This window comes from Amphibalanus amphitrite, unplaced genomic scaffold (genome assembly GCF_019059575.1).
Source record: "Amphibalanus amphitrite isolate SeventyFive unplaced genomic scaffold, NRLGWU_Aamphi_draft 001302F_arrow, whole genome shotgun sequence".
Classification (NCBI taxonomy): domain Eukaryota; kingdom Metazoa; phylum Arthropoda; class Thecostraca; order Balanomorpha; family Balanidae; genus Amphibalanus; species Amphibalanus amphitrite.
This window is the reverse complement of record NW_024882795.1, coordinates 35,896-62,001: the sequence shown is the minus strand read 5'-3', so window position 1 is coordinate 62,001 and position 26,106 is coordinate 35,896. Positions and strand designations below refer to the sequence as shown.

General features: G+C 47.1%; 1 protein-coding gene across 1 annotated transcript; it reads left to right on the top strand.

The window, feature by feature from the left end:
- The first annotated feature begins 1,878 nt into the window (after positions 1–1,878).
- Positions 1,879–26,106, top strand: LOC122371978. Its single transcript, XM_043348791.1, has 2 exons — positions 1,879–2,263; positions 24,539–26,106. Exons 1-2 carry the CDS (start codon positions 2,159–2,161, stop codon positions 24,920–24,922), a joined length of 489 nt encoding a protein of 162 aa, XP_043204726.1. The 5' UTR covers positions 1,879–2,158; the 3' UTR covers positions 24,923–26,106.

Sequence of the window (26,106 nt, the reverse complement as noted above, 5' to 3'; positions counted from 1 at the left end):
TTGTTTCAATGCAAGTTTAATGCCGTATAGCATTTGGAATTTGGATTATGCGTCTTAGAGTTACAGCCCGCCAAACTTGGGGCTGCAACGCAAGATCCAAAACATGTTATACACTATAACTCAAAAACCACTCATCTGATAAGCTTGAAATTGTTACAGGAGGATTCAGAGCCCCTGATTACCCCTTAGACCAATTATCGTTAAAATCCGAGAGATGAGGGTGTCAAATTCGAAAAAAGTGGTACGATCTATCGTGGAATGCCCCAGCTCTCAATGCGTACGTTTGAAAGTATTTCGGTCATTTTTCGTCTTGGAGCAATATTGGGGTCACTGGAGGTCATCAAAGGTCAAAATTTGCCAAATATCATTATATTTTTCAGAAAACATGCTTTTATCTCAGGAACTATGATAGCTAGAAAAACGTATGGAAAAGCAATCGATAGCCTTTGAACTCTTCTTTCGATAAGGTCATCATCAAAATTGACCTCAGGTCAACGGTTTAGCCTGCAGAGGGCAAAAACTCTAAAAATAGCTGTTTTGTCGCAAAGTGTTTTTCGGCAATAACTTTTGACTAGAAAAAGCCGCGACATTTTTATTGCCAGAATCGTGTTCCTCTCGACGAGACGCATCGAATGAATTATAATGTGACCTTGAAAGGTCAACTTGAAAATTTGACATCAGGTCAAGGTCATGACCTGACCGGAAAAGGTCATGTTGCATATCATTTGATGCGTCTCAACAAAACAAACACAATGAAACCATCCCCAGCGTTCTATCTCTTTCCAATCGCGAGTTATTGGCAAAAATCTGTTTGTAGCCTCAAATGACCTCGGATGACCTTTCTAGAGGCTATCAGCAAAAATGACACCTTGGTCATCACGGGTGGTCCAAATCATTGTGATTCTGAAATATTTGGACTGTTCCTATGCGTACACACGGATCTAGAGGCATTTTCATTTTTATCCATTGACTTATAATGGTAAGGTCACGCCACTGACCTGACCTTAGGTCACGGATATAAAAAAATCCGAGATAAACAAATTGTAGGGGCCCATAACATCATGCAATCCACCAAGTTTAAAACCTTTCTGACAAACACTGCAGGCTGGACATGATTGCAAACTTTTTTAGGCCTGGTCAGTTAACTTGACCTGGTGACCTGACCTGACATGACCTGGGGTCAAAAATTTCACACATTGTCCAAAATTGATTTACAAAAAGCTATGCCAAGCGGCGCGGCGCTACGCGACGCGGTTTTTTATTTATACGCAAAAAACGCGACAGGGTGGTAACATATGCCCCCCCCCCCACACTGGGGCGAAGGTTAAACAGAGCCAAGGTTCTCACGAAACGCTATAGATACTGACCGCTAGTCGGCCCTTATACCTACGTAGTAGCGTGCCGTGCCGTGCCGTAACACAGAGCCCGGATTACACCGCCGGCGGACAGGCGATTCCCGGCAGCCCCTGCCCGGCCTGGCTTTGGCTCCCATTACGGCGGGCTAAGGCTTGGGGCTCCGGCTACTACGAGCAGCAATTGTAATATAACTAAGTACCTATAACCAGGCACGGCAGGTGACACCTGCCTGCTATGAAAATGTGCGACAATCGATCTGTCGAACAAGCCTCATAGTTGCAGGGCAGTTTTCCGCGTCTCGCGATAGGTACCTATTTGATAAAAAGGGCTAGGCGATTATAGCCTTGCGGCTAAACTGACGTGCTCCGCCCCAACCATCCCACTCCACCTCACCCCATCACCCAACCGGTAGCCCAGGTGCGGCGTCACCTTGGACTCCGATTCCCGAGCGTCGCATTCGGCCTTGTCAGTTTGATGACGTCACCCCTCTGTCAAAATGTACCAATGGCAGAGCAGAAGCCTGCATTATGAGCCTGGCAGTGCAGCAATGTGTTACCGACGAGCGAACGTATCACACCGTGCGAGAAGTGGCTTGATACAGGTCGGTGAAAGGCGCCGGACGCCCAACAGTACGGAATCGTGATCTATCTGCAAGATCCGGTGAACGCTACTGCATTTATCGCCTTGCAGTCAGACCAGACGTGTGTGCTGTGCAGTGTGCATTCCCATGCCGTTGACTCAGGGCTAGCGGCGACAGCGCCGGCGCTTTACCATAACTACCGCACGCAACAAAGCCGAGGAAATGCCCATGAGGGCTGGAGGCGCGCCGGTCAGCAATATGGACGCACAATGGCTGGGCTTATTCAGCTATCACACCGGTCTGATCGCAATCTGCTGGACACTGGTGGTGAGTAATGATTGTCGCTAATGATAACGACGCCATTGTCAAAAGCGTCGCCGAACTGGGTGGATCGGTCGCGCTGCCCCTACTTTAAAAAACCGGGGTGGGAGTTGATCCCTCACTTTTTGCGAATAAAAACTTTGTATGTTATTATGCACGCGTGACATTGTCGTCAACAAGTTGTTCACAATGTCAGATTCACAACTGCTTCAAAACTTCTGCCATGTCGATTAGTGATCGTGGAACACGAATACCTACCTATGGCAATAACTTTCAAGTAACTCCCTCGGCCATTTTTCATCCCTTAGGGCTGAAAAATGGCCCCCGAGAGGGGGAAATGCAACCTCCACTAAAGTTTTCGTAGATAACGTAAAAACGGCGGCGCGTGGCACCGCTAAAGTTAGCTTATTAACCCTCGCCCTGGCAGGGCATTTTTCATAACGCGGCCTGGCAGGGCCCACGGTTCGTCGGAAGGTCATCTCAGGCTCAAAAGAAACGGTATATACCATTCGAAAGCTGACGGTGAGCTGAATCCAAAAATGTATTTTTTATCAAAATCGATCGATGGCCTTTTTTGAAAATTGCGTTTTTGTAAAAACTTAATAATCTTTTATTCAACGGGCTGTCCCGGACATTCTTGAAAACATAAACATGTATTTTTGAGTTCCAGTGAAAGCTGAACGCCAAAAGAACAATATTTAGCGAAGCAATATTTCCAACCATTAATATGCGTCTCCCACAGCCGACAATAAGGCGCAATCACACATCTCAGTGTCACGATGGACCAAAGTCAGCCACACAGAAGCGTGAAATGATCCTTATCGACTCGCAGACCCGGCGCTCTCGGCCCGCCTGACCGGCCACGGAAAGAACGTTCGGCTCTCGTTCTACTAAACAAATGTAATATTTGCCACTTTAACTGTCCACATCGCTATTTAAGTTACTCAGGATACCTGTGAAGAAAATTCATTGTTCTGCTTGATTTACAACATGCTTTAATTTACATTTTTCTTATGCATGTTTTGTTCCATCCAGCTGCGATCAGTGCCCGCGCAGGGGAAGTGAGCGGGGTTTCACTGTCAGAGGCTGTACTGGTGACAGCTGCTCGGCCGTGCGACCGGTCAAAGGTTACCCTGCCCCGCCGGGCGCTACCCCCACTCCACCCGAGCTGAGGCCGGTGCAGCCTCTGACATTTCAGCGCGGCCAATTTTCCTTATATGGGCATGATACCAAGCTCAATTGAGCAAAGTAGACATGAACAGATGCAAATTAATGCATGATGTGAAGATGACAGAACAATGAATTTTCTTCACAGGTATCCTGAATAGCTTTAACCCGCGCCCCACTGGGGGGGGGCTATTTATAGCCCCCCCTCCCGTTTTTCTGCAATAACTTCCAAACCGCTTGACGAATCGACGCCAAACTTTCAGTACCTTCGGCTGCATCAATTTGACACCTTATGTCAAAATTTGAACTTCGTAGCTACCATAGGTCGGCCGGAAATGACGTCAGAGTGACGTCATGTTCGTCCGATTTCGACGCAAAACATTGAACCACGGCAATCGCTCCCAAGAGCTCAGTTTTTAAGCTAGATCCAATTTCTTTGCATGAAAGAACTCAGAATTGACCGCGCTATCAAACTGCTATCTCGGATTTTCAAAATTTTGAAAATTTCGAAAATTTTATATAATAATATTCAAAATTTATATTTTTATATTTTTTTCAAAAAGTTTTTGACTTTTCGAAAAAACCGGAATATATGTGACAGAACGCATGATTATGACTAACTCTAGCAAGTTTTAGCTAAATATCTTCAAAAATGGCCAAGTTATACGCATTATTGCAAAAAATTCACAATTATTAATTTTTCAAATCAATTTTTTCAGTACGTATTTGGCATCGTACACCAATATAAATGGCACCATCGTGTTCCTGAGCTCAAACTGCATCCAATAGACACCTTTTTTGTTGAAAAATTTCAACTTTAAAATTTGACCTTTTTTGACCTGAAAGTGACCTGACCTAAGCTAATTTCGACTCAAAATGACCTTGAATGACACGGACGACATCAAATTCGAAATCTATGGCCTAAATTGACCATAAAACATGTGTCACGTGACCGACGCATGATATAATATTTTCGTGACCTGTGATGACCTGACCCTGACCTGAAAATCAAAGTACAAGTTTGGTACCCTCAAGGTATCTAGAGCATCTGTTCACGAGTGTGGAAACCAAAAATGAGCCTGATCTGACTTGTAAGACGGCGGCCAGAGCCCAAAATGTGAACAAGCCAAAGTGCTAATAATTTTTACTTTGACCTGACCTGTGACGTCATCGGTGACCTCGAGGTCAATGAAATTAGGTTTCGCTCGACAGTTTTTCCGGGGCTATCAGACGCCGTTTGAATTTTGACGATCGGCCCAGTAGTTTCGGAGTTAGGAGGGGGGGCTATGAATAGCCCCCCCCTCCCCCAGTAGGGCGTGTTATACACAGACCCCAGTGGGGCGCGGGTTAATAGCGATGTGGACAGTTAAACTGACAACTTTGACATTTGTTTAGTAGAACGAGAGCCGAACGTTCTTTCCGTGGCCGGTCAGGCGGGCCGAGAGCGCCGGGTCTGCGAGTCGATAAGGGTCATTTCACGCTTCTGTGTGGCTGACTTTGGTCCATCGTGACACTGAGCTGTGTGATTGCGCCTTATTTTCGGCTGTGGGAGACGCATATTAATGTTTGGAAATATTGCTTCGCTAAATATTGTTCTTTTGGCGTTCAGCTTTCACTGAAACTCAAAAATACATGTTTATGTTTTCAAGAATGTCCGGGACAGCCCGTTGAATAAAAGATTATTAAGTTTTTAGAAAAACGCAATTTTCAAAAAAGGCCATCGATCGATTTTGATAAAAAATACATTTTTGGATTCAGCTCACCGTAAGCTTTCGGATGGTATATATCGATTCTTTTGAGCCTGAGATGACCTTCCGACGAACCGTGAGGGGGGGGGAGGTTGATGCGACCCCCCTCGCGATTGGCTCCTATGGCACCTAGAAACACCAAATTTGGTGGGTAGGTGACCTTTCTGGAGTTCCCGCCCATGTGCAAAGTCGGTTGCTTGCTCTAGGTCAATTGTTAGGGGGATTTTGGGCATAGGCGGCGGAACGGGGAGGGCACCGGGGCACCGTGCCCCCCTTTGATTTTGGCATTTTAAAGGTAGTGTGCCACCTTCAAATGATTTCCCACTTTATTTTTCATAGGATAAGAAGCTTCTGTTTTTACCTAATATCGCAAAAAAATGGGCCTAAAATAGTGCTTTTTTCGCCTAAAAGTTTATCGGTTTTTCGATATGTATGACAACTGTAGTGGGCTGACCTGCAAACAGGCGTCGGCAACAATCGCGAATGCGGCGCACATGTGACATTACAATAAGCAAAGGTCATTATAGAGTTACGACGTACGGGAATGAGTTATCAGCTGTCTAATCGTAGACAACACAATGTCGAATTTAAACTGTAAGCCTGTATTGGTATTGTTTCTTTAATTTGGCTGTCGAACATTAATTTATGGTTTGAAATATTATTTTATGTAAAATAATTGATATGAAGCAGCCGTCTCTAAAGTTATGACCCCATCTCACCACATGAAAGTGGCAGACATGACAATGATCAGCTGACGCATTTTTCTTGGCCGAAGTCGGAGCGCTCGGCCCGACGCACCACCACCGCACCACAAAGTATGAGCAAAAGCCGCGCCCAAAGCCAGGGCCCCGGTAACGTGAGGTAGCCGAGTCGGGGCAGCGTGCGCTGACCCAAGCCGGGGCCGCGGCTTTGGGCGCGGTCTACCGTATCCCCGCGGGCAGCCCCGGGCTATCACATGACACCGGGAGGACGCGCGGCCCCGGCTTGGGTCAGCGCACGCTGCCCCGACTCGGCTATCTCACGTTACCGGGGCCCTGGCTTTGGGCGCGGTCTACCGCACCACCTAACAGGCGTGTTCGAAACCGCAGGAGATGATGATGAACGGGTTTATCGAAACTTGATTGGATGAGCCTATCGGTAATAGCGATTTCAGTGTGTGCATTTATTGTTCATAGTGGTGTGAAATGTGGTTGGGGTACGACCGACAACCCGTCGCGTCGGGGCGAATTTCGCACTGGGGTACTCAAAATTTGAAGAATTTAAGACGTTTCCATGAGTTTTGAAGGTATGGATAAGTTCTAAAAATCCGGTTCTCCTTATCTGGGCCATTAACTCCATACGGTCCAGGAAAGCTGGCACACTACCTTTAACATTAGCCCTATGGGCGTTGCATGGAAGGAATGGGACCAAAAGTGAGGTCAAACGTTTTTCGCTTATAGCTTTTGATCTAATTAACATAGAGCAAAAACAGAAGCAGCAGTGAACGCAGCACGTCAAGGCGCGTCGAATGATATACTTTTTTGCCTGTTTAACTGTACCTTAAAAGTTAAGCACTACTTAAGTAAAACGTAGGGAAGAGAGGTCATATTGCGCCATGTTCTTAAATGCGCCACACCTTCCTCCTGCCCAAAATTCGATTCGAACGAATGCTCGAATGTGTGCATTTACTTCACCACCAATAACTCGCTCTTATTCTGGTCCACGGGGGCAGGTGAGGTGTCTCAGCTTTCTCGCACACCATTTTTTGTGATTTCCTCTATTAGGTACAGTCTATTTCGACCTTTGCTAGTGTCATGGTTTATCTAAGAGATAGTGATTCAACTAATAATCTTTGTTAATTGCTCGTTTAACCCGCGCCCGGCTGGGGGTCCTGGATTTCCACGCCCTGCTGGGGGGGGGGGGTGTTTGAACACCCCCCCTTGTAACTCGGCTCCTGGGCCACGTAGCGATACGCGGAAGGCGGCGTTCGAAAGAGCGTCAAAAATAATGACGAAATCACTTCGGTCAATTTTTTGGTCAGGTCAAAGGTCAGGTCACCAGAGGTCATTGAAGGCAAAATTTCGCCGATTTCCAGGTCGAATGGCGAAAATTTCCAAGAAGCCAACGCATAACTCGGGAACCAATAGAGCTACAGCGCCGCGGAAAAGCGCATTCGATAGCCCTATTAACGCCCTTTCTGAGTAATTCTCTCAGATTTGACCTAGCGTCAACGGTTTTGCCTGCAGGGGGCAAAAACTGCAAAAATAGCCGATTTTTTCGGAAACAGTTTTTCTGCAATAACTTTTGACCCAAGCCCTGTACGAGCTTACTTTTACCGGCATCGTGTTCCTCTCGTCAAGACGCATCGAATGAACTATAACTTGACCTTGAAAGGTCAACTTGAAAATTTGACCTCAGGTCAAGGTCATGACCTGACAGGAAAGGGTCATATTGCATATCAGTCGATCCGTATCGTCGAGCTGAACACATCTAAGGCGTTTTCATCGCTCTAGCATGCCTCTATCAAAAGTTATTTGCGAAAAACTGTTAGATACCATTCGTGACCTAAGATGACCTCAGGGCATAAACAAGGGTCACGGACACCATTTTCATGTTCAGTGTGTCTAAACCACTTGTAATTCGGTGTTTGGGAGTGTTTATAATGTCTTTCATCCAAAAGAGGCGCATTTCAATTTTCTCCCATTGACTTATAATGGGGAGGTCGCAAAATTGACCTGACCTTAGGTCATCGATATCAAAATTCTGAGATATACATTTTGTACATGCTATTGCTCTTAGCAATCGCTGAAAGTTTCAAAGCGATCGGTCACTCGGTGTAGCTATGACAGACATTGAAACTTTTTATGAGGTGAGGTCACTTCAAGTGACCTGGTGACCTGACCTTGAATGACCTTGGCCTGAAATTTTCACAACATGTGTAGAATTGATGTATGATAAGGTGTACCAAAAACGGCGGCGCTCCGCGCCGCCGTTTTTGAGATATTCGCGAAAAACCACAAGGGGGGGTGTTCAAACACCCCCCCCCCAGCAGGGCGCGGGTTAATGGTAGTTTTGAAAGTTTATCACCACCGTGGCTTCGCTGTCGTCGCCATATTTGAAGCTCATGAAAAATGTGTTCCATTCGTAGTTGTGCCCACCCTATTTGCGCCCTATTCTTGGGACATTCTTGGTTGGGACACATTTCATTGAACACTTTGATTATTAGAGCGCTCACCTTACCAGTACCTTAGCCTTCACAGCATACATTAATGGTTAATGGGCTGACACGTTCAAATAGGCTACTTAGTTAGGTGGCAAACCGTTGTTTTTAATAGGGCGCTTTTACATGAGAGGCATGGGCGCTTTTTGATGGGGGAGTCCGTAAATGCGCCCTTTGCAGATGTGCCGGAAAGCTTTTCTCTTGTTAATTTTTCTGGGTGTGATACAAATTGGGAGTTGTTAATTGATGCCAAAATAACTGAGGTACCTACAATTTGAGATATCATGCATCAAACATGACAGCTGGTCAACTTTAGCCGCAATAGGCCGATATCCTTAAGGTGGCGCAATATGACCTCTCTCCCCTAAGTCTTAAGAACGGTCGAAATGCTTAATGTTGCATATCATTCGAGTCGGCTCAGTCGGCTGTTCAAGAGGAACAAAATGATACCATATTTTGAAAGCTCTATCTTTATTATGTGACAAGTTATTGGCACAAACGTCATTTCACCTCAGTTGATTTCATTTGACCTGACTCTTGGATAAGTAGGAACAACAAACAAAGAAAAATCAAGTGACACAATGTTAAGTGCTGTGGTAGCAAAGCACAAAGTGATATAACGAAACGTATTTTCCGAATTGGAGTCATTTGAATATTTTCCCATAGGCCGTTCATTACCACGTAAGGACCTCTACCTGACTTAACGTTAGAAGCATAAAAAAGGAACTAGAACTAACTATTATACTAAGTATTATATTAACCCGCGCCCTGCTGGGGGGGGGTTGAACAACCCCCCCCCCTGTGGTTTTTCGCGAATATCGCGCCGCCGTTTTTGGTAGGTACACCTTATTATACATCAATTCTACACATGTTGTGAAAATTGCAGACCAAGGTCATTCAAGGTCAGGTCACCAGGTCACATGAAGTGACCTCACCTCATAGGTAACAAGTTTCAATGTCTGCTATAGCTACACCGAGTGACCGATCGCTTTGAAACGTTCAGTGATTGCTAAGAGCAATAACAGGTACAAAAAAAAAATCTCAGAATTTTGATATATCGATGACCTAAGGTCAGGTCAATTTTGCGACCTCCCCATTATAAGTTAATGGGAGAAAATTGAAATGCGCCTCTTTTGGACGAAAGACATTATGAACACTCCCAAACACTGCATTACAAGTGGTTTCGACACACTGAACATGGAAATGGTGTCCGTGACCCTTGTTTATGCCCTGAGGTCATCTTAGGTCACGAATGGTATCTAACAGTTTTTCGCAAATAACTTTTGATAGAGGCATGCTAGAGCGATGAAAACGCCTTAGGTGTGTTCAGCTCGACGATACGGATCGACTGATATGCAACATGACCCTTTCCGGTCAGGTCATGACCTTGACCTGAGGTCAAATTTTCAAGTTGACCTTCAAAGGTCAAGTTATAGTTCATTCGATGCGTCTTGACGAGAGGAACAGGATGCCGTTAAAAGTAAGCTCGTACAAGGCTTGAGTCAAAAGTTATTGCAGAAAAATTTTTCCCAAAAAAAATCGGCTGTTTTTCAGTTTTTGCCCCCTGCAGGCAAAACCGTTGACGTTAGGTCAAATCTGAGAGGATTACTCAGAAAGGGCGTTAATAGGGCTATCGAATGCGCTTTTCCGCGGCGCTGTAGTTCTATTGGTTCCCGAGTTATGCGTTGGCTTCTTGGAAATTGTCGACATTCGACCTGGAAATCGGCGAAATTTTCGAAATTTTGAAGTGAGCAGCGAACGGAGACAAGTGTAATCGCCCCTTCTCTCGAGTAAGTGCTTTTCGGCACATTCAAATTCAGCCAGTGCAAGTGGCGAGGGGATCACAGGCAGGCTTTACTTGCTCAGCGGGGGACAGCTCTGACGGTCGTCCCGGGCGGGCGTCCAGAGCCGGCGCCTAGGCCCGGAGCCGGAGCCGGAGCCGGAGCCGGAGCCGGAGCGCCCGTCACAGGCCGGCTCTGTCCCCGCCTGACCCGTCCGATCGGCCGTGCGTCGGTCACGTGTCACACCTAACGGATCACTGCAGCTCGCCTCCGGCTCTGTAACCGGTGCAGGTGCACCAGTAGCTACCGTGCGCCGGCTCGGCCCGCGCAGCTCCGCCCGGGCAGCGCGGCGGCGCTGGTCCCGGCGACGCTTCGCTCCCCGCGGGCGGGCCGCCGGACCTCCGCTCCCCGGGGTCCGGATGGGCCGCCGGCGCGGATCAACAACAATCAACAATCAACAACAATCCCCAGCGGTCATGCACAGCGCGCTGTGCATGACCGCTGCACACTGCGCGGATATGCCATTCTAGCGCTACAGGGTCGGGTGCACCCCCCTAGGGTTTTTTCACGATAGCTCCAAACACACTTGCGATAAAGAGCTGAAACTTGGCATACCTGATCTTTGATTCAAACCGCATCTTTTGACACCAACTGCATTTTCGGGACAGGTCAGGTCACTAAACTATTACGTCATAGGTGAACCTCTGCACGGTCTCCAGATGTCGCAACTTTGCAACACCCTCAGTGCCAGAGGAGCTTTCACAGGGAAATAAAACTTACAGGAGCTAGTATCCTCCAGAGGTCTCACAACTTTTATATCTCGGATTTTTCCTAAAGGCCACATGGCACATGAGGTCAGGTCGGTCACGTGAACTCACCACTAAAAGAGAAAAATGAAAATTGCAATTTTGGCGCCGGGAACGATCTTAAACTACCCCAAACACACAGAATCGTGATTTCATGCACTCTTTGCAAGGTTTGATGCGTCACTTTTTGTATTGTTGTGACGTCATTTATGACGTCCCTATAAGCATATTAGTTTTTCGTTAATAACTCTCGATCAGATTGAGCTAGCAAGTTGGGAAAGCCACCAATCGACTCGGGAAGACCTGCCGAATCGAATGATATGTAACATCAAACATGACCTCCTCCGACCAGCTTCGTGACCAGGGGGTGCTGACCTGACCGTGACCCGAGGTCAACACCTTAACTGACCTTACTCAAACAAAAAGTATATCATTCAACGCGCCTGAGCGAGGCGAACACGATGATGCCAAAATCGCGACACTGCTGCCGTTTTTTGCAAAGTTATTTACCAAAAACTGAGCCAATACCTTGGAGCACCTGACCTGACCTTAGAGATCACTGGCTGACCTAAGACCTTAACCCTCGCCGGCACAGGCCATTTTGAAGCCTTCGACGGCACAAGGGGGGGTTGGTGGGACCCCGCCCCCCTCGCGTTTGGCCCCTGATGGAGCTAGAGCTTCGCGAAAAAAAGAGCGTGTTGCCCGTCACGAGAGGAAGCCAATGATACCCAATCTTAAGGTCCTAGGTCATCGGTTGACCTTCCAGGTCAGGTCAATGACCCAAAAATCGGGAATATCGGGACCTGTTAGAAAGTCGTAAAGCGTGGCTGCTGCGGGTTTTCCGGGGTGCTGATCACGAATATCGTGTTAGTTTTGATCACAGATGATGTCGTTAAGCGTTTAGAGCAGGTCGGGTCAGGTCAGGTCAGGTCAGGTCAACCGGTAGGGGTCGTGACGGGTATTCGTAGTACCTGTCATCCGCCTCTGACAGCTTCGTAACATGCTACGAAAGCACCAAAACTACTTCGTAAATGTTCAAATGGTTGCTAAATAACTCAGCTCCAAAAACTAGAAACATGTAATCGTTCAGGGTCTTCTTAGATGACCTTCAGGTGACCTTGACACCCACCCTAATGCATGGGAGTAACATCAAATCACATGTTTGAACGTTTGAAACCACGAAAAGCTTGCAAAAACGCGGCTAATGCGAGCCGACATACGCCGAATCGCGATTTCGGCCAAACGTGGTCACGGAAAAGAGGTCACAGGTCAAGGGTCATTGGGGTCAGAGTCATGAAGTTTTCAGGGTAGGTGTAAAATTGATCAATGCGAGGGTACTGAAAGTTTCGTCGCGATCGGCCGCTTTTTACGCGAGTTATTCGCGAAAAACCTTAGGGGGGTTGCATAACCCCCCCCCCCCTGTGCCGGCGAGGGTTAAAATCGGGTTTCAATCGCTGCGTCTCGTAACAACGCACACGTTAGTTTTTCCTGGGACGCTCTAGGTCCTTCAGGGGAGAGACAGCGAGTTTGTTACCCCTCCCCCGGCCGGCGCGTATGTAGAAAACTAATGGGTCCAGCCAGGGTTAACCCTGGCCGGCACAGGGGGTTGATGCAACCCCCCCCCCCCCCCCTAATGTTTTCGCGAAGATGCGAGAGTTAGATTAGATGCGTTAACCCGAGGGTTAGATGCGTCACTTTTGCCGGGAGAGACGGCGAGTTTGTACCCCTCCCCCGGCCGGCGCGTATGTAGAAAACTAATGGGTTCAGCCAGGGTTAACCCTGGCCGGCACAGGGGGTTGATGCAACCCCCCCCCCCTAATGTTTTTCGCGAAGATGCGAGAGTTAGATTAGATGCGTTAGCCCGAGGGTTAGATGCGTCACTTTTGCAATGTTGGCCTTGCGTGACGTCAGTTGTGACGTCATCAAGGTCATATTAGTTTTTCGTCAATAACTCCCGATCAAATTGAGCTAGCCAGTCGGGAAAGCCACCAATGGACTCAGGAAGACCTGCCAAATCGAATGATATGCGACATGACCTCTTTCGACCAGCGTCGTTACCTGAGATCAACACCCTAAGTTGACCTGACCCAAACAAAAGGTACATCATTCGACGCGCCTGAGCCAGGCAAACACGATGCTGCCAAAATCGCGGCTCTGCGAACGTTTTTTTGCGAAGCTATTTACCAAAAACTGAACCGTACCTTGGGACACTTGACCGGACCTCAGAGGTCACCGGTTGACCTAGGATCTTAAAATCGGGTAGCATTCTCTGCGTCTCGTAACGGCGCACACGCTCGTTTTTTTCCGCGACGCGCTAGCTCCACCAGGGGCGAAACGGCGAGGGGGGGGGTCATACCCGCCCCCCCCCCCCTCGGCCGGCGCTGATGTAGAAAACCAATAGGTCCGGCGAGGGTTAAATCTTTGCGGTGATCATTAAGAAGTGAGCTTTTGTCATTGAATTGTGTTTTGGTGTGTTCTTCAGGCCCGGAGCTATCGTTAAGTATATATGAAGGTGGAATCCCTCCTCAATTTGTGATAGTTTTAGACTTTAGTGGATCAAAGATGCGCTGTCGATGAGTCCGGGAGACGGGTCCGGTCACGGGTTCGGTCACGGGCCCGGTCAAAAACGATTCAAAAGTTCGTGTTTAGGCTGAGTTTCCGCCATGAAATAGCAATTGTGATAGAAAACAAGAAAGAAAGAAAGAAAGAAAGATTGGGCCGAGCGAAATATTTGATCACTTTAAATATAACTTTTTGGCTCCTATTTCTGATTTATAGTATGAGGTTATTGGTTATTTTTATATTATCATTATTCATCATGAGCCTCAGGCAGAGTTTCAGCTTTTTAACCCGGCGGCCGCTGGGCCTCCGCGCCACCCGCCGGCCGCTGGGGGGGGGGGGGGGCATATAGTTGCCCCCTTTACATCTGCGACGATGTCGTCGCAACGCGAAGAGATAGAGAAGCGAAACTTTGCACACACTTTTCTGAATACCGAAGCGAGGTTGTGTCCAAATTTGGTGTCGATCGCATTTGAAATGGCGTCACAGTGACGTCAGAAGTGAAATTATAGATTTGCGACTCTCAGTTTCCTCACGATATAGGTATCCGATACATGAGACCGAACATAAAGGACCGATAATTGGTCAGGAACTAGTTGGAAGTGTACTGAGATGTCTAAGGATGACAGCAGGTGCTGTCTAGCTCATTTACAGTTGAGCTTCATCCTCAGCGACATCAGAAACGGTCCATATCGGAAAACGACAAAACTTTATGACGTCACTGTGAGTCTTAAGTGATCTTAAGTGATATAACCACCAAACTGTCTTCAAACATCGCCTAGGTATTCATTTGAAGCTATGCCAAGTTTCATGCTCGTAGCTCATTAGTTTTCGGAGATATTCCACAAAGGGGGGGGGGCAACTTTATGCCCCCAGCGGCTCGTGGGTTAAAAAGGTCCATTTTCCCGACTTTTGGGTCATTAACCTGACCTGAAAGGTCAACCAATGACCTAGGAACTAAAATTGGGTATCATCGGCTTCCTCTCATCATAAGCGGCGGAACGGGGAGGGCACCGGGGCACCGTGCCCCCTTAGCCCTATGGGTGTTGCATGGAAAGAATTGGACCAAAAGTCGGCAGTGCCCCCCCCCCCCTAATTGAAGGTGTTCCGCCGCTACTGCCTCTCATCACGGGCTACACGCTCGTTTTTTTCCGCGAAGCTCTAGCCCGATCAGGGGCCGAACGACCGGGGGGGGGGTACAACGGACCCCCCCCCCACACACACACACATGCACACACTGCAGTGTGTGCCAGGAAAGCAGCAATACGAGCGAGGGTCAATAATGATCAAGTCATCAAACATGCACAAAGGCGAGCTTTCCCAGGTGAGTTCACCAAAGCTGTGAAGTTGGAGTAAGTGCCAATAGCAGCCAATCGCCCAAAGGGTTGCGCCCTGGAATGGCGACATGGCTAAACCATGTTATAGCGGTGCAGCGCATAGCAAGGAAAATTCTACCCGATGACCGATTTATGGTGGAGGTCGTTACATGTGCCATTCCATCGCCCAACTTAGCCGTCTCCTGACTGTGCCGGTCGCCCTGCCGCTATATGTGTGGTCACGCGGCTGATATTGCGCCGTTCGTTTACTCTGCACAGATAACCCGCGACCGCCTGGGGGGGGGGGTCGGATCCGACCCCCCCCCCCCTCCGTTTTTCTTAAATAACTCATGAACCGCTTGCGCTATCGACTTGAAACTTGGCATACCTTCTCCCCCATCAATTTGACGTCTCTTGTGCAATTTTTAAGAAAAAATTTTAAAAAATTTTGAGATATATCGATTTTAGTGATGTAACTACATGGCGTTTTCAGTCAAAAAATGGTAAATGTTTAAAAATTCGCCAAAAATCGAGGTTTTAAGCAAGTTGCAAATTAAGGACATGAAAAGACGCAGCTCAACGAGTTCTTTAAAATGACTATCTTGGATTTTCCATAGAATGCGTTTTTCACCCCTAAAAATTCAAAAAACTATATTTTTTGGAAAACAGCTAATAAAATCCAAAATTTTGAGAATTTCCAAAAAACCGGAATATATCTTATAGAGCTCTATTAGAACATTAGATGTCCCAAATTTCAACTTTCTATCTTCATGGTGTGTCAAAAGTGGAAATAGCCGGTGCGCCGTCTGGCAACCCGGCAGCGCGCCGCCATAGGGAAATTCATGCTTTTTGTCGCTTTTTCGCTCCTTACGAGTCACTTGATCTAATTAGAGCTTAACTAGGAACGAGGCGGGTCACTTGGACGTATTCGGGAGCCGAATACGGTGTTTTGGAGCCAATACATGGGAAACCCTACCCGCCCAATGCGAGTTTTTAAGAGTCTGCATGCCCAAATTAACGTTGAGCGCGGCCGTTTTCGGTCGGTTTTCCGCGACCTTGTGGCGAAATCGCCTTATTTATTCAACCAGGGTGGGCTAATTCGCTTAACTAGGAATGAGGCGTTGAAGAGAATTATTCAAGGAATGGAGCTGTGCAAAAATATTTTTTGTATTGTTAAAACTGTATCCGCCCTCGAACGATAATTATTGTTGACCCATCAAAAACACATCGCCTGGAATGCGTTTGGACTTGGCTGGATCTAATATTAGCGAGTATCTGCTAATGCAGTTTCTTGGCTTACACAGTACGCACACAAGCTTACATACTTCCTGCCCTTAGTTATTCCTCACTTGAATGAAAATTTTGCTATAATAACTATTCCAAGCAGTTAACAGGTTTTAGTGCAGTGCCAAGTCGGAACCGTTCAGCGCCGCCAGTCTCCCAGGCGGCGCGTAGCGGCCGCCGCCGGCCGCCACGCCGCCGCTCTGGCAGGGTGTTTGACTTCATATCTCTGTTGCTAGAAAAGTTGTGGACCGATTTACTTGATTCTTGCATGAAAAGATTCGCCATTCAATTCTTAGCAGATAACGAAAATTTGACGTCAATTGCACGATCCGCTGCCCATATTGTGGCACTGCCATCTATTGACAAGGCTGGCGAACTAAGGCCGGGCGGCTATTTCCACTTTTGACACACCATGTGATTTTTGACCCCCAAATTGTAAAAAAAAAATAGCTCCAACATGCATAGGGCATGGTGACGTCATAAGCATTTTCGCGAATTAGAGGCACTTCTGAACATCGCATGTGAAAACAAATGGCACCACTAGATTCCTGGGACAAAGCTCGTCTAGAAAAGTGCATTTTTATGTCAAAAATAAAAAGTTGAAAAATTGACCTTTTTTCTCAGCCCTCGTTTAGTTATGTATGGTATAAACGATTTTTTATGCTTTCAATGCACACTTATCACCAGCACAGTGACTTGGGGTCACATATAACCATTATCATCGGATTTGGCGTGAAAAATAAGCCATAAAACATGTGTCGCACGCCCATGTAGCAGAAAGTGAAAACCGTGACCTTTCGCGACCTGACCTGACCTTGACCCGTACTTAGTATGACCCCTATACGCACATGGTACCTTCACTAGGCCTTTGAGGTCATTTGTGGTGAGTTTCGAGCAGCAGCTATCAATTCCGCTGTCCGTAAGCCTAATCATGCAAAACCCCTGAATTTGACCTTTGACCTGACCTTGACCCGAAAGTTGACCTCAATCTTAAAATCTTAAGAGTGCTTTGGGAAGGTCTCGTAGAGACCTTTCGAACGCCGCCTCGCGGGGCTCGATACGACCATTGGTTCTCGAGATAACAGGGGGGGGGGGGGTCGGATCCGACCCCCCAGGCTGTCGTGGGTACGGAAATAGCTCAGGCGGTGCCGGGATAAGATGGCACAGGCACAGCGCCCGAGAGGCCAGAGGGTGACTTATTACGGAGCGAGCGAAGCGAACGGAGTCTTACGTAGAATAACGGAAATTTCTGAGTATGAGCGGCCGGCCGGCCGGCCGTGGTCACGATTTTGCGACGCTTATATCTCAGCACCCACTTGACCGATTTACGTGCGGTAATTTTTGTAGGTTAGCTACTAGCTTCATTCCTTCTACCAAGTATTGGACTATTCCCGATGCATGTGGGTGACCCCTTATGCACGTGCCACCGCACGAGCAAAACGAAGATGAGTCAGTTTTTTAAAAATTGCAATACCTATCTCGGTAACTACTTGGCCGATTGCGCTGAAACTTGGCATGTCAGTAGGCACCCACTAGGCACTCATGCATATCCATGTGCCAGAGTTGGGGTGCTGCTGCACGTGCGCACGTGCAGGGGTCGATTCCAGATTTCGAGAACGGCTTGACCGATTGCGCTCAAATTTGGTACGCGGTTAGGGACCGGTTAGTAGGGCGCCATGCAAAAGTCAGTTGGGATCCATTTAGCACGTGCGCACGTGCAGGGTGCCGCTTCCAGATCTCGAGAACGGCTGGACCGATTGTGCTCAAATTTGGCACATCGCTAGAGACCGGTTAGTAGGGTGCCGTGCACATGTCAGTTGGAGGTACAGTCACCAGCAGTTGCTACCCATCACCCTCGGACGGCGGGGGAGCAAGCTACCACCGCCCCTGCGAGACTAGCGCCGCCATGCGCCAAGAAGTGGAAACACCACGTGACTGAGGCCACGTGAGGGCAGGGTCACGTGATGGAGGGGCGGAGCATAGTAGCTTTTGCGCCCGACACTAACTGAAATGCGGCGCTGTGATTGGGCGCCTTAGCATGAATGAAGCCCCGGCGCCAGAATCAGCCGTTCGCCTTATATGGAAAGTGAGCCTTTGCGTTTCACTGTTCTGTATTGGTTTGAGAGCCACGGCACCATACGAATTGTGAGCCCCTTTGAACGGGTCACCGCCCGAGGCACTGAGGCGACGGCTGTGCCGGGCAAAGTCTAGCCTGGTGGGAGAGGTGGGCCAGGGAAAGTGCGATCGAGCAGCCACTGGGACGTGGATTGGTATTATCCAACCGCGACAAACGATGTCAGCAGCCTCTTCTCGTGTCTATGAAACGAAAAGCTAGACAGACAACGTGGGCAGTGTCCAGTCAAAAGCTACTAAACGATCACGCTAACAGTTTTGAAGATAACGAAAAATATTCAAGATCAAAAAGGCGTAAAATAAACAGTGCTACCAAACTCTTATTTCCAAACAAAAACTGATTTTGACCATCAAAACTATAGAAGTATAACGCCCCCAAAATACCAACAACTTTCAAAATTAAAACTGAAATATATGTTATAGAACTATCTGCTCTAGATATGCCAAACTTAAACTCGATAGCTCCATTTTTAGCAAAGTTATGGCAAAAAACTACTGAAAATTTTTTCCGTAAAATTTTCAAATTCAAATTTCAGCCGTCACAGAACACACAGAGCAAGTCAAAGACCACCAATGGATTTCCTGTGATGAGCTGCATCATCGAAAAGATACCCCTTTTATGCAAAATATCAACTTTGAAATCTGACCTTCTTTGACCTGACCTTGACCTGACCTCCACCAGAATGTAATCTAAACTGGCCCCAATGGCCGTCTAGCCCACACCATTGAATTTTAAATGTAAAATTAGCCATAAAACATGTATCACACGACCCTATAGCATAGTTGGGTTCATATTGTGACCCTTAGTGACTTGACCTCTGTGAACTGACCTGGCATCAATGACCTCTTAAGGCAACATATGTTTTAGACAACCAACGCTACATCGATGTTTTTCGATAACATGCTTTTTGTTTGATGTGTTAACCTTCGCCCGTATTGGTGTTTTTCCAGCCGCGAAGGTATAAGGGGGGGGGGTCCGTTGGACCCCTCCCCTTGCCGTTTCGCCCCTGATCGAGCTAGAGCTTCGCGGAAAAAAACGAGCGTGTTGCCCGTGACGAGAGGAAGCCGATGATACCCAATTTTAAGGTCCTAGGTCATTGGTTGACCTTGCAGGTCAGGTCAATGACCCCAAAGGCGGGAAAATCGGACCCTGTTAGAACGTCGTAAAGTGTGGCTGCTATGGGGGTTTTCGGGGTGCTGATCACGAATATCATGTTAGTTTTGCTCACAGATGATGTCTTCATGTATTTAGGCCAGGTCGGGTCAGGTCAGGTCAGGTCAACCAATAAGGGTATTCGTAGTAGGTGGCAACCGCCTCTGACAGCTTCGTAACATGTTACGAAGGCACCAAAACTACTTCGTAAATGTTCATATGGTTGCTAAATTCGAATTCAGCTTCAAAAACTGGCCTAGAAACATGTAAAACTCGAAAAAGTGAACCGAGGTCATCAAAGGTCAATGACCTGACCTGACCTTCAGGTGACCTTGACACCCACCCTAATGCATGGGAGCAACATCATATCACATGTTTGAACGCTTGAAACCACGAAAAGACTGCAAACGCGCGGCTAATGCGAGCCGACATACGCCGAATCGCGATTCCAGCCAAACATGGTCTCGAAAAGTAGGTCACAGGTCAAAGGTCATTTGGGTCAGGGTCATGAAATTTTCAGGGTAGGTGTGAAATTGATGAACGCGAGGGTACTGAAAGTTTCGTTGCGATCGGCCGCTATTTACGCGAGTTATTCGCGAAAAACCATGGGGGGGGGGGGTCCGTTCGACCCCCCCCCCCCCTATACGGGCGAGGGTTAACTGACTGTAACGCATTCCTTAGACTAAATCGGTGAAAAAATGCGACCTTTGACCTGACTTGTGGTTGTGGCGTCATGGGTTGCACCTAGGTCAACGAAACCTGGTAACAAGGTAGTTCAGTGGTGGGGCTATCGAACGCTCTTTGAATGTTCAAAATCGGTCGGTAACTTTCCGAGATCTCAAGTGGAAGGTGAAACGGCTGCACCACCCGATCAGGTGGTAGGGTCCGCCTATTAATAGCCCAAGGGGGCGCGGATTATTTATTCACTCATACAGTGTCATTTATTTTGAGAACACCTTTCTCACGCCATGACAGGCTCCTCTCGTAATAGAACGAGATGAGGAGAGTGTTTTCACGCCTCCTTATGCACGGCTCTAAGTGTCATTGAGCTATCAACTGTCAGCGGTTTTCGGACAATGAAGTTCTTTCTTAGTCCTTACTGAATCCAATTTTATTTCAAACGATTGTCACTGTGCTAGTTTTCTTCTTATACGTTTTTGAAAAAGCGCTGAAGTCTTTGATAGACGAAACCGGTCCGCTTATTCTTTTTCTAATTGTTTTTTGAATATATTCGTAGACTACCGACTCTTTACTACAAAATTTGAGAATGTTTGGTATTACTTTGACCCGAACGATGTGCAGCTGAATTTTCCCTCTTGAATGATTATGGACAGCTCGCGAAATTAACTTCAACCTAAACTACGACAAGCAGAAGAAAATCCGATACAAGCCTACCTCAATCCTCTCACCTTATTCAACCGTTGAAACGTTAAGCATTAATTCAGTCCGAGTCGCTATGTCGACCACCCGCGCCGTGCTGGGGGGAGGGGCGTTTTTACGCCCTTCCCCCTCAGGTTTTTCGCGAATATCTCAAAAACGGCGACGCGACGCGTAGCGTCATTCAAGGTCAGGTCACCAGGTAACGTCAAGTGACCTTACCTCAGAAAAAAAAAATCGAAAGCTCGCTGTAGCTACACCGACTGAGCGATCACTTTAAAACTCTCAGTAATTGCATAGGGTAACAGTATGTATAAAATGGATGCCTCGGATTTTTTATGTCTGTGGCCTAAGGTCAGGTCAATTTTGCGACTGCTCCATTAGGCATTAAGTCAATGGGAGAAAATTGAAATGCGCCTCTTTTGAACGAATTTCGTTCTACACCCTCTCAAACATCAGTCCATAGTTAAACATGACACACTGAATCGGAAAATTGCACCTGTGACCCCTGTGTGTGCCCCTGATGTCATTTTAGGACATAAAAGGCCTTCAACAGTTTTTTTTTTTACTTTTGACAGAGACGTGCTAGAGCGGTGAAAACACCGTTGATCTGAGGTCAAATTTGAGGTCAATCAGAGCGGTGCCCTCTGGGTGCTAATCCGTTGATCTGAGGTCAAATTTGAGAACATGGCGGCGAAAGAGCGTTAAAAGAGCTATCGAATGCGCTTTTCCGGGGCGCTGTAGCTCTATTGGTTCCCGAGTTAGCCGTCGGGTGTTCAAAATCGTTGAAATCAACAAAATTTGACCTTTGATGAACCCTGGTGACCTTACCTTTGCCCTGACCTTAAAATGACCGATTGTTTTCCTCCTTATTTTTGACGCTCTTTCGATTGCCGCTTACCGCGTGTCGCTACGTGGCCCAGGAGCTGAGTCAGACGGAGGGGCGTGAAACGCCCCCCCCCCCCCCAGCACTCGACGGAAAATTCATGCCACCAACACGGCGCGGGTTAATTGTTAGGTATGTTACTGTTAGCTAGCTCCTGTTGTAAGCTGTGGAGTCGTGGACCTGATCTTGAAGGAATTGGGGCTAACATTTTCATAGCAAACGTAAAAAATGTTTAGTAGGTTGTGCAAAAAATAGCATCTCTTTTATTAAACATTTGCAAAACCTTCAACATCATCCCCAGACCCCATTAGTGCCGAGCTCCCAACGACGACCATAAAAGCGTCCCCATCCTGTCATAGGCGGTGGAACGGGGAGGGCACCGGGGCACTGTGCCCCCTTTGATTTTGGCATTTTAACATTAGCCCTATGAGCGTTGCATGGAAATAATAGGACCAAAAGTCGGCAGTGCTTGAAGGTGTTCCGCCGCTACTTCATCCCGTCAACGTGGGTTTATCATAAGGATGCTAAGATTTAGGGGAAAGTGGGGTAAGACGGACACCTTAACTTTGGAGCCATTTTTCGGCCGGTTAGAAACATCATAGAAACGGGAAACTGAGTGAAAACCTCTTTTAGACATTTTACTTCCATTTGCCAGAAGATGAGACTTAGACCTGATTCAACAAATAAACTGCAGCTATTTTTGCAAAACCTTGCAAAAACCCGTCTTACCCCACCCCATGGGGTAAGACGGTCACATGGGTAGGGCAAGACGGCCAGCTTCTTTCACCGACCAGTACAGCTCGCAACAAATGCCCGAAATTAGCTGCATTGATACAGTCGCTCGTTGGTCTCAAGTGCCTCGGAAATGGCAGTATACAAGATTTGTGCAGAAGGCGTATGCTCGTATATAGGCCCTAGATCAGAAGTCATGTAGAACCGTTTTTCACATTCATCATTCGAGAATAAACTGTGCCGAAGGAATATTGCTAACATGTCTGTGAGTATCGGAATCGAAGATATTCTTATAAGAAATGCTTCTTTTTTTCCTACAGCAACAAAAATATTTTCACCATTACAGACCCATTGGATTCATAGTTGCCCGTCTTACCCCTAACTCAATGTAAGAAGTTCAGCACAATTTTTCTCTGTGGACAATTTGATGCAGACAAAGCAAATCCGCGGTAAATGAACACTGGTGGCATATGAGTGTACCACAAGTGATTGCGAGTTTTTAGCTGTATAGTGCTGCACACAAAAACTTGCACAATACATTATGGATGTTTTCAATGAAATTAGTGTTTTAAAGAAATCAAAATAAAAGATTATCGACTGAACACAAAATCACCAAACTTCAATGGTGGTGTGTAGTGGGAAAGACAATTCTGGTCCTAATTTTTCTCGCTCGTAGCGCTATTGGTTTGGTCTGCAGAAGGGGTGCCCGTCTTACCTACCCTGACCGTCTTACCCCACTTTCCCCTAATTTCCAATCCGATGCTGTAATGATGGAAAGCAAATTTACATTTTATATGCGAAACAAGTTGACACAACTAAATATTTCCTCTCTCGCTCCCTCTCACTGATTTCCCCATTGCCCTCTTTCTCATTTTACCCTCTCTGGTTTTCCTTTTCTCTCTTTTCTCTCCTCCCGCCCTTATCCCTTCCCTCCAGTCTTTCTTAGCTCTCTCTCTCTCTCCCTCTCTCTCTCTCTCCCTCTCTCTCTCTCTCCCTCTCTCTCTCTCTCTCTCTCTCTCTCTTCTCTCTCCTCTCTCTCTCGCTCTCTCGCGCTCTCTCTCTCGCTCTCTCGCTCTCTCTCGCTCTCTCGTTCTCTCTCTCGCTCTCTCTCTCTCGCTCTCTCTCTCTCGCTCTTTCTCTCTCTTTCTCTCTCTTTCTCTCTCTCCCTCTCTCTTTCTCTCTTTCTCTCTCTCCCTCTCTCCCTCTTTCTCTCTCTTTCTCTCTCTCCTCTCTTTCTCTTTCTCTCTCTCCTCTCTCTCTTTCCTCACAATATTCTCGACTGTCACAGCGTTGTAGGGCTTGTTTCCAGACAGGTCCAGATGCTCCCCACTCCGGAGGCCCCAGCCCACACGGCCCAACCGCTCTAACACCCTCCGGCGGATGACCTCTGACCTCGGCGACCTGACCCCAGCCGACCGATCGCGTCCCTCTCCACGCCTCCGCCCCGCTTCCCCCACTACAGCTGCGTAGTAATTGTAGCGTGTGCAAAGGTCACGTGACATTATTTACTTCTGCGGCTTGTTCGGCTGACAAGAGATGGCACTAGTGGTCTGTGGATCAGAGGCGGGGCTAGGTTCTACGACTTCTTGGGGCACACTTTAGGGCAGAAAAGAGGTTTTTTGGCTCCTCATCCCAAAATGCTTCGAATATACAAAAACAAGTTAGATATTCGAAAATCGGAGGACCAAACGGATCGTTTGACGTATCTTGCGCGACTGAGAATTGATCGGTCATCAAACTACTGAACAAAAACGAGGTGATTAGTAGCAAGTGCTGGTGACTGTACCCCCTCGCAATTTCGCACGTGCAAGGCCCACCCTCTCGCTCGCTCCGTTAGTCGCCTCAAAAGGCGCTATACTGGTAGATAGTGGACGCTCTTACAGTCTGTGGCTATGAAATGTAGGTATCGCCGTATTGACAATACCCCTTTCTGTATTAGTCTAGTGCAGCCTATAGACCAACGGCATCGGTAGTGACACCGTAGTCGTACATACATACGGTTTCATCACCGATGGTTTATAAACAGGAGGAAACAACAGCCTTACACCCGAAAATAACAGCTCATTGTCAATAATATATGCAGATAAATGCTATGCTTAACACGTTAAAACATTACAATGGCCGCGCTTCTTTTTCACAGGTCATGTCCATGTTCTCCTTCTTCACCTACCTCGAGTACATGATAGCTGTGGAGGGCGGCGGCGCCCTTGTCGTCTTCGGTATGGCCTTTCTGCTGAGCCTGGCTGACGGGGCGGTGTCGGGTGCGCTGCTGCTGGGGCTCAGTGACGGCACGGCGCGCGCCCGACTCAGCGTCTGGCTGCTGTGGAACGTCGTCTACTCGCTGGTCGTACTGCTGCTGATCTGTGCCGACCTCAGCGCCGTGGTGGTCGTAGCCGGTATCGGTGTGCTGAGCGGACTGCGCACTCCAATGGCGATCGGCTTCCGACTGCTGTGCATCTGGACCGGCTGGATGTATCAGAACAGTCTGCAGGTGTCGGCGCCGCCGCCGGCCAGGCATCACTGACCGGACCTATAGTGCGTTTGGTTTCACGTCTCATAGTTCCTGACTGGCGTTCAGTGGGTACATATGCATTTAGGCACATCATGGTAGATTCATTAGTTTCTAGGCTGTAGATTCGCGTTACGTTGGAAAATTCCGTTACCTAGGTATATGTGAAGATAAATCAAAATCTACTATTATTAAAGGAAATAGTTCACTTTTAACATGGAGTTTTGAATTGGAATAGTAGTATTGTATCTTGAGCTAAGACGAGCACAAATCAGAAGGTTTTACGGCTTAACGATCACCCTGGGTAAGGATATTCCACTCGTTCCGAAAAGAGTGTCCTAAACAGGATATTGGTGTCCTAATGAAGAAATACCCAGAACGTAGCCACCTCACTCAGACTCATGCTGCTCATGCTGCTTACAGCCAATGGGTTTGAACGACGCAATATGATTGGTCAACGCGTAATAAGCTTCCTCGTCTAATAACATTTTTACAGAATAAAATTTTTCCTATATTAAAATATAGGAAATAATCTTTTTTATGTAAAACGGTGTTATTTTCTTTGCTGATCATTTTGAGCATAAAATCATAAATCAATTGCAACAAAAAACTAATTTCGGGAAAGTGAACTATTCCCTTTAAGCATCTATAGATCAAGTAGATGACGTGCCAAATCTGTTTGTTGCCTTGGCTTAAAGCAAAAATGTTGCTAATAATAATCATTTGTTATATAACAAGTTAGATATGCAATGACATCCACTGGCGGATCCAGGGGAAATCCGTGGCGTCCGAAATCGGCAAAAATTGTGGTTTTTCGACAATAAAACGAAAACTAAACAACTTTTTAGAAAAGTTTGTCTTAAACTGCACAGCAGTGCGAGAGGAATCAAAATCATATTAGTTTTTGGAATTTGGAGATTTTTTTTTGGGGTATGCTTCCACCCCCCACGCAGTGTCCAAGACCGCCTTTCTGGGCCCACCAGTGGTGATATCGAAGAGCATCCTCTTCGATGTCATTGCTTGGCTAACTAGTTACATAACTGCATGAAGTTGCTTCATTTAAATGTTGATTCCCTTCATTCGTTTCGTATGTGATGCTTGACGTTTGATTTAGTAAACGTCTCATTAACCATCGGTCAATTTTTTGTATTTTGTATTGTGTGGGCTTGATCATCGGCATACATAAACTAAAACACACA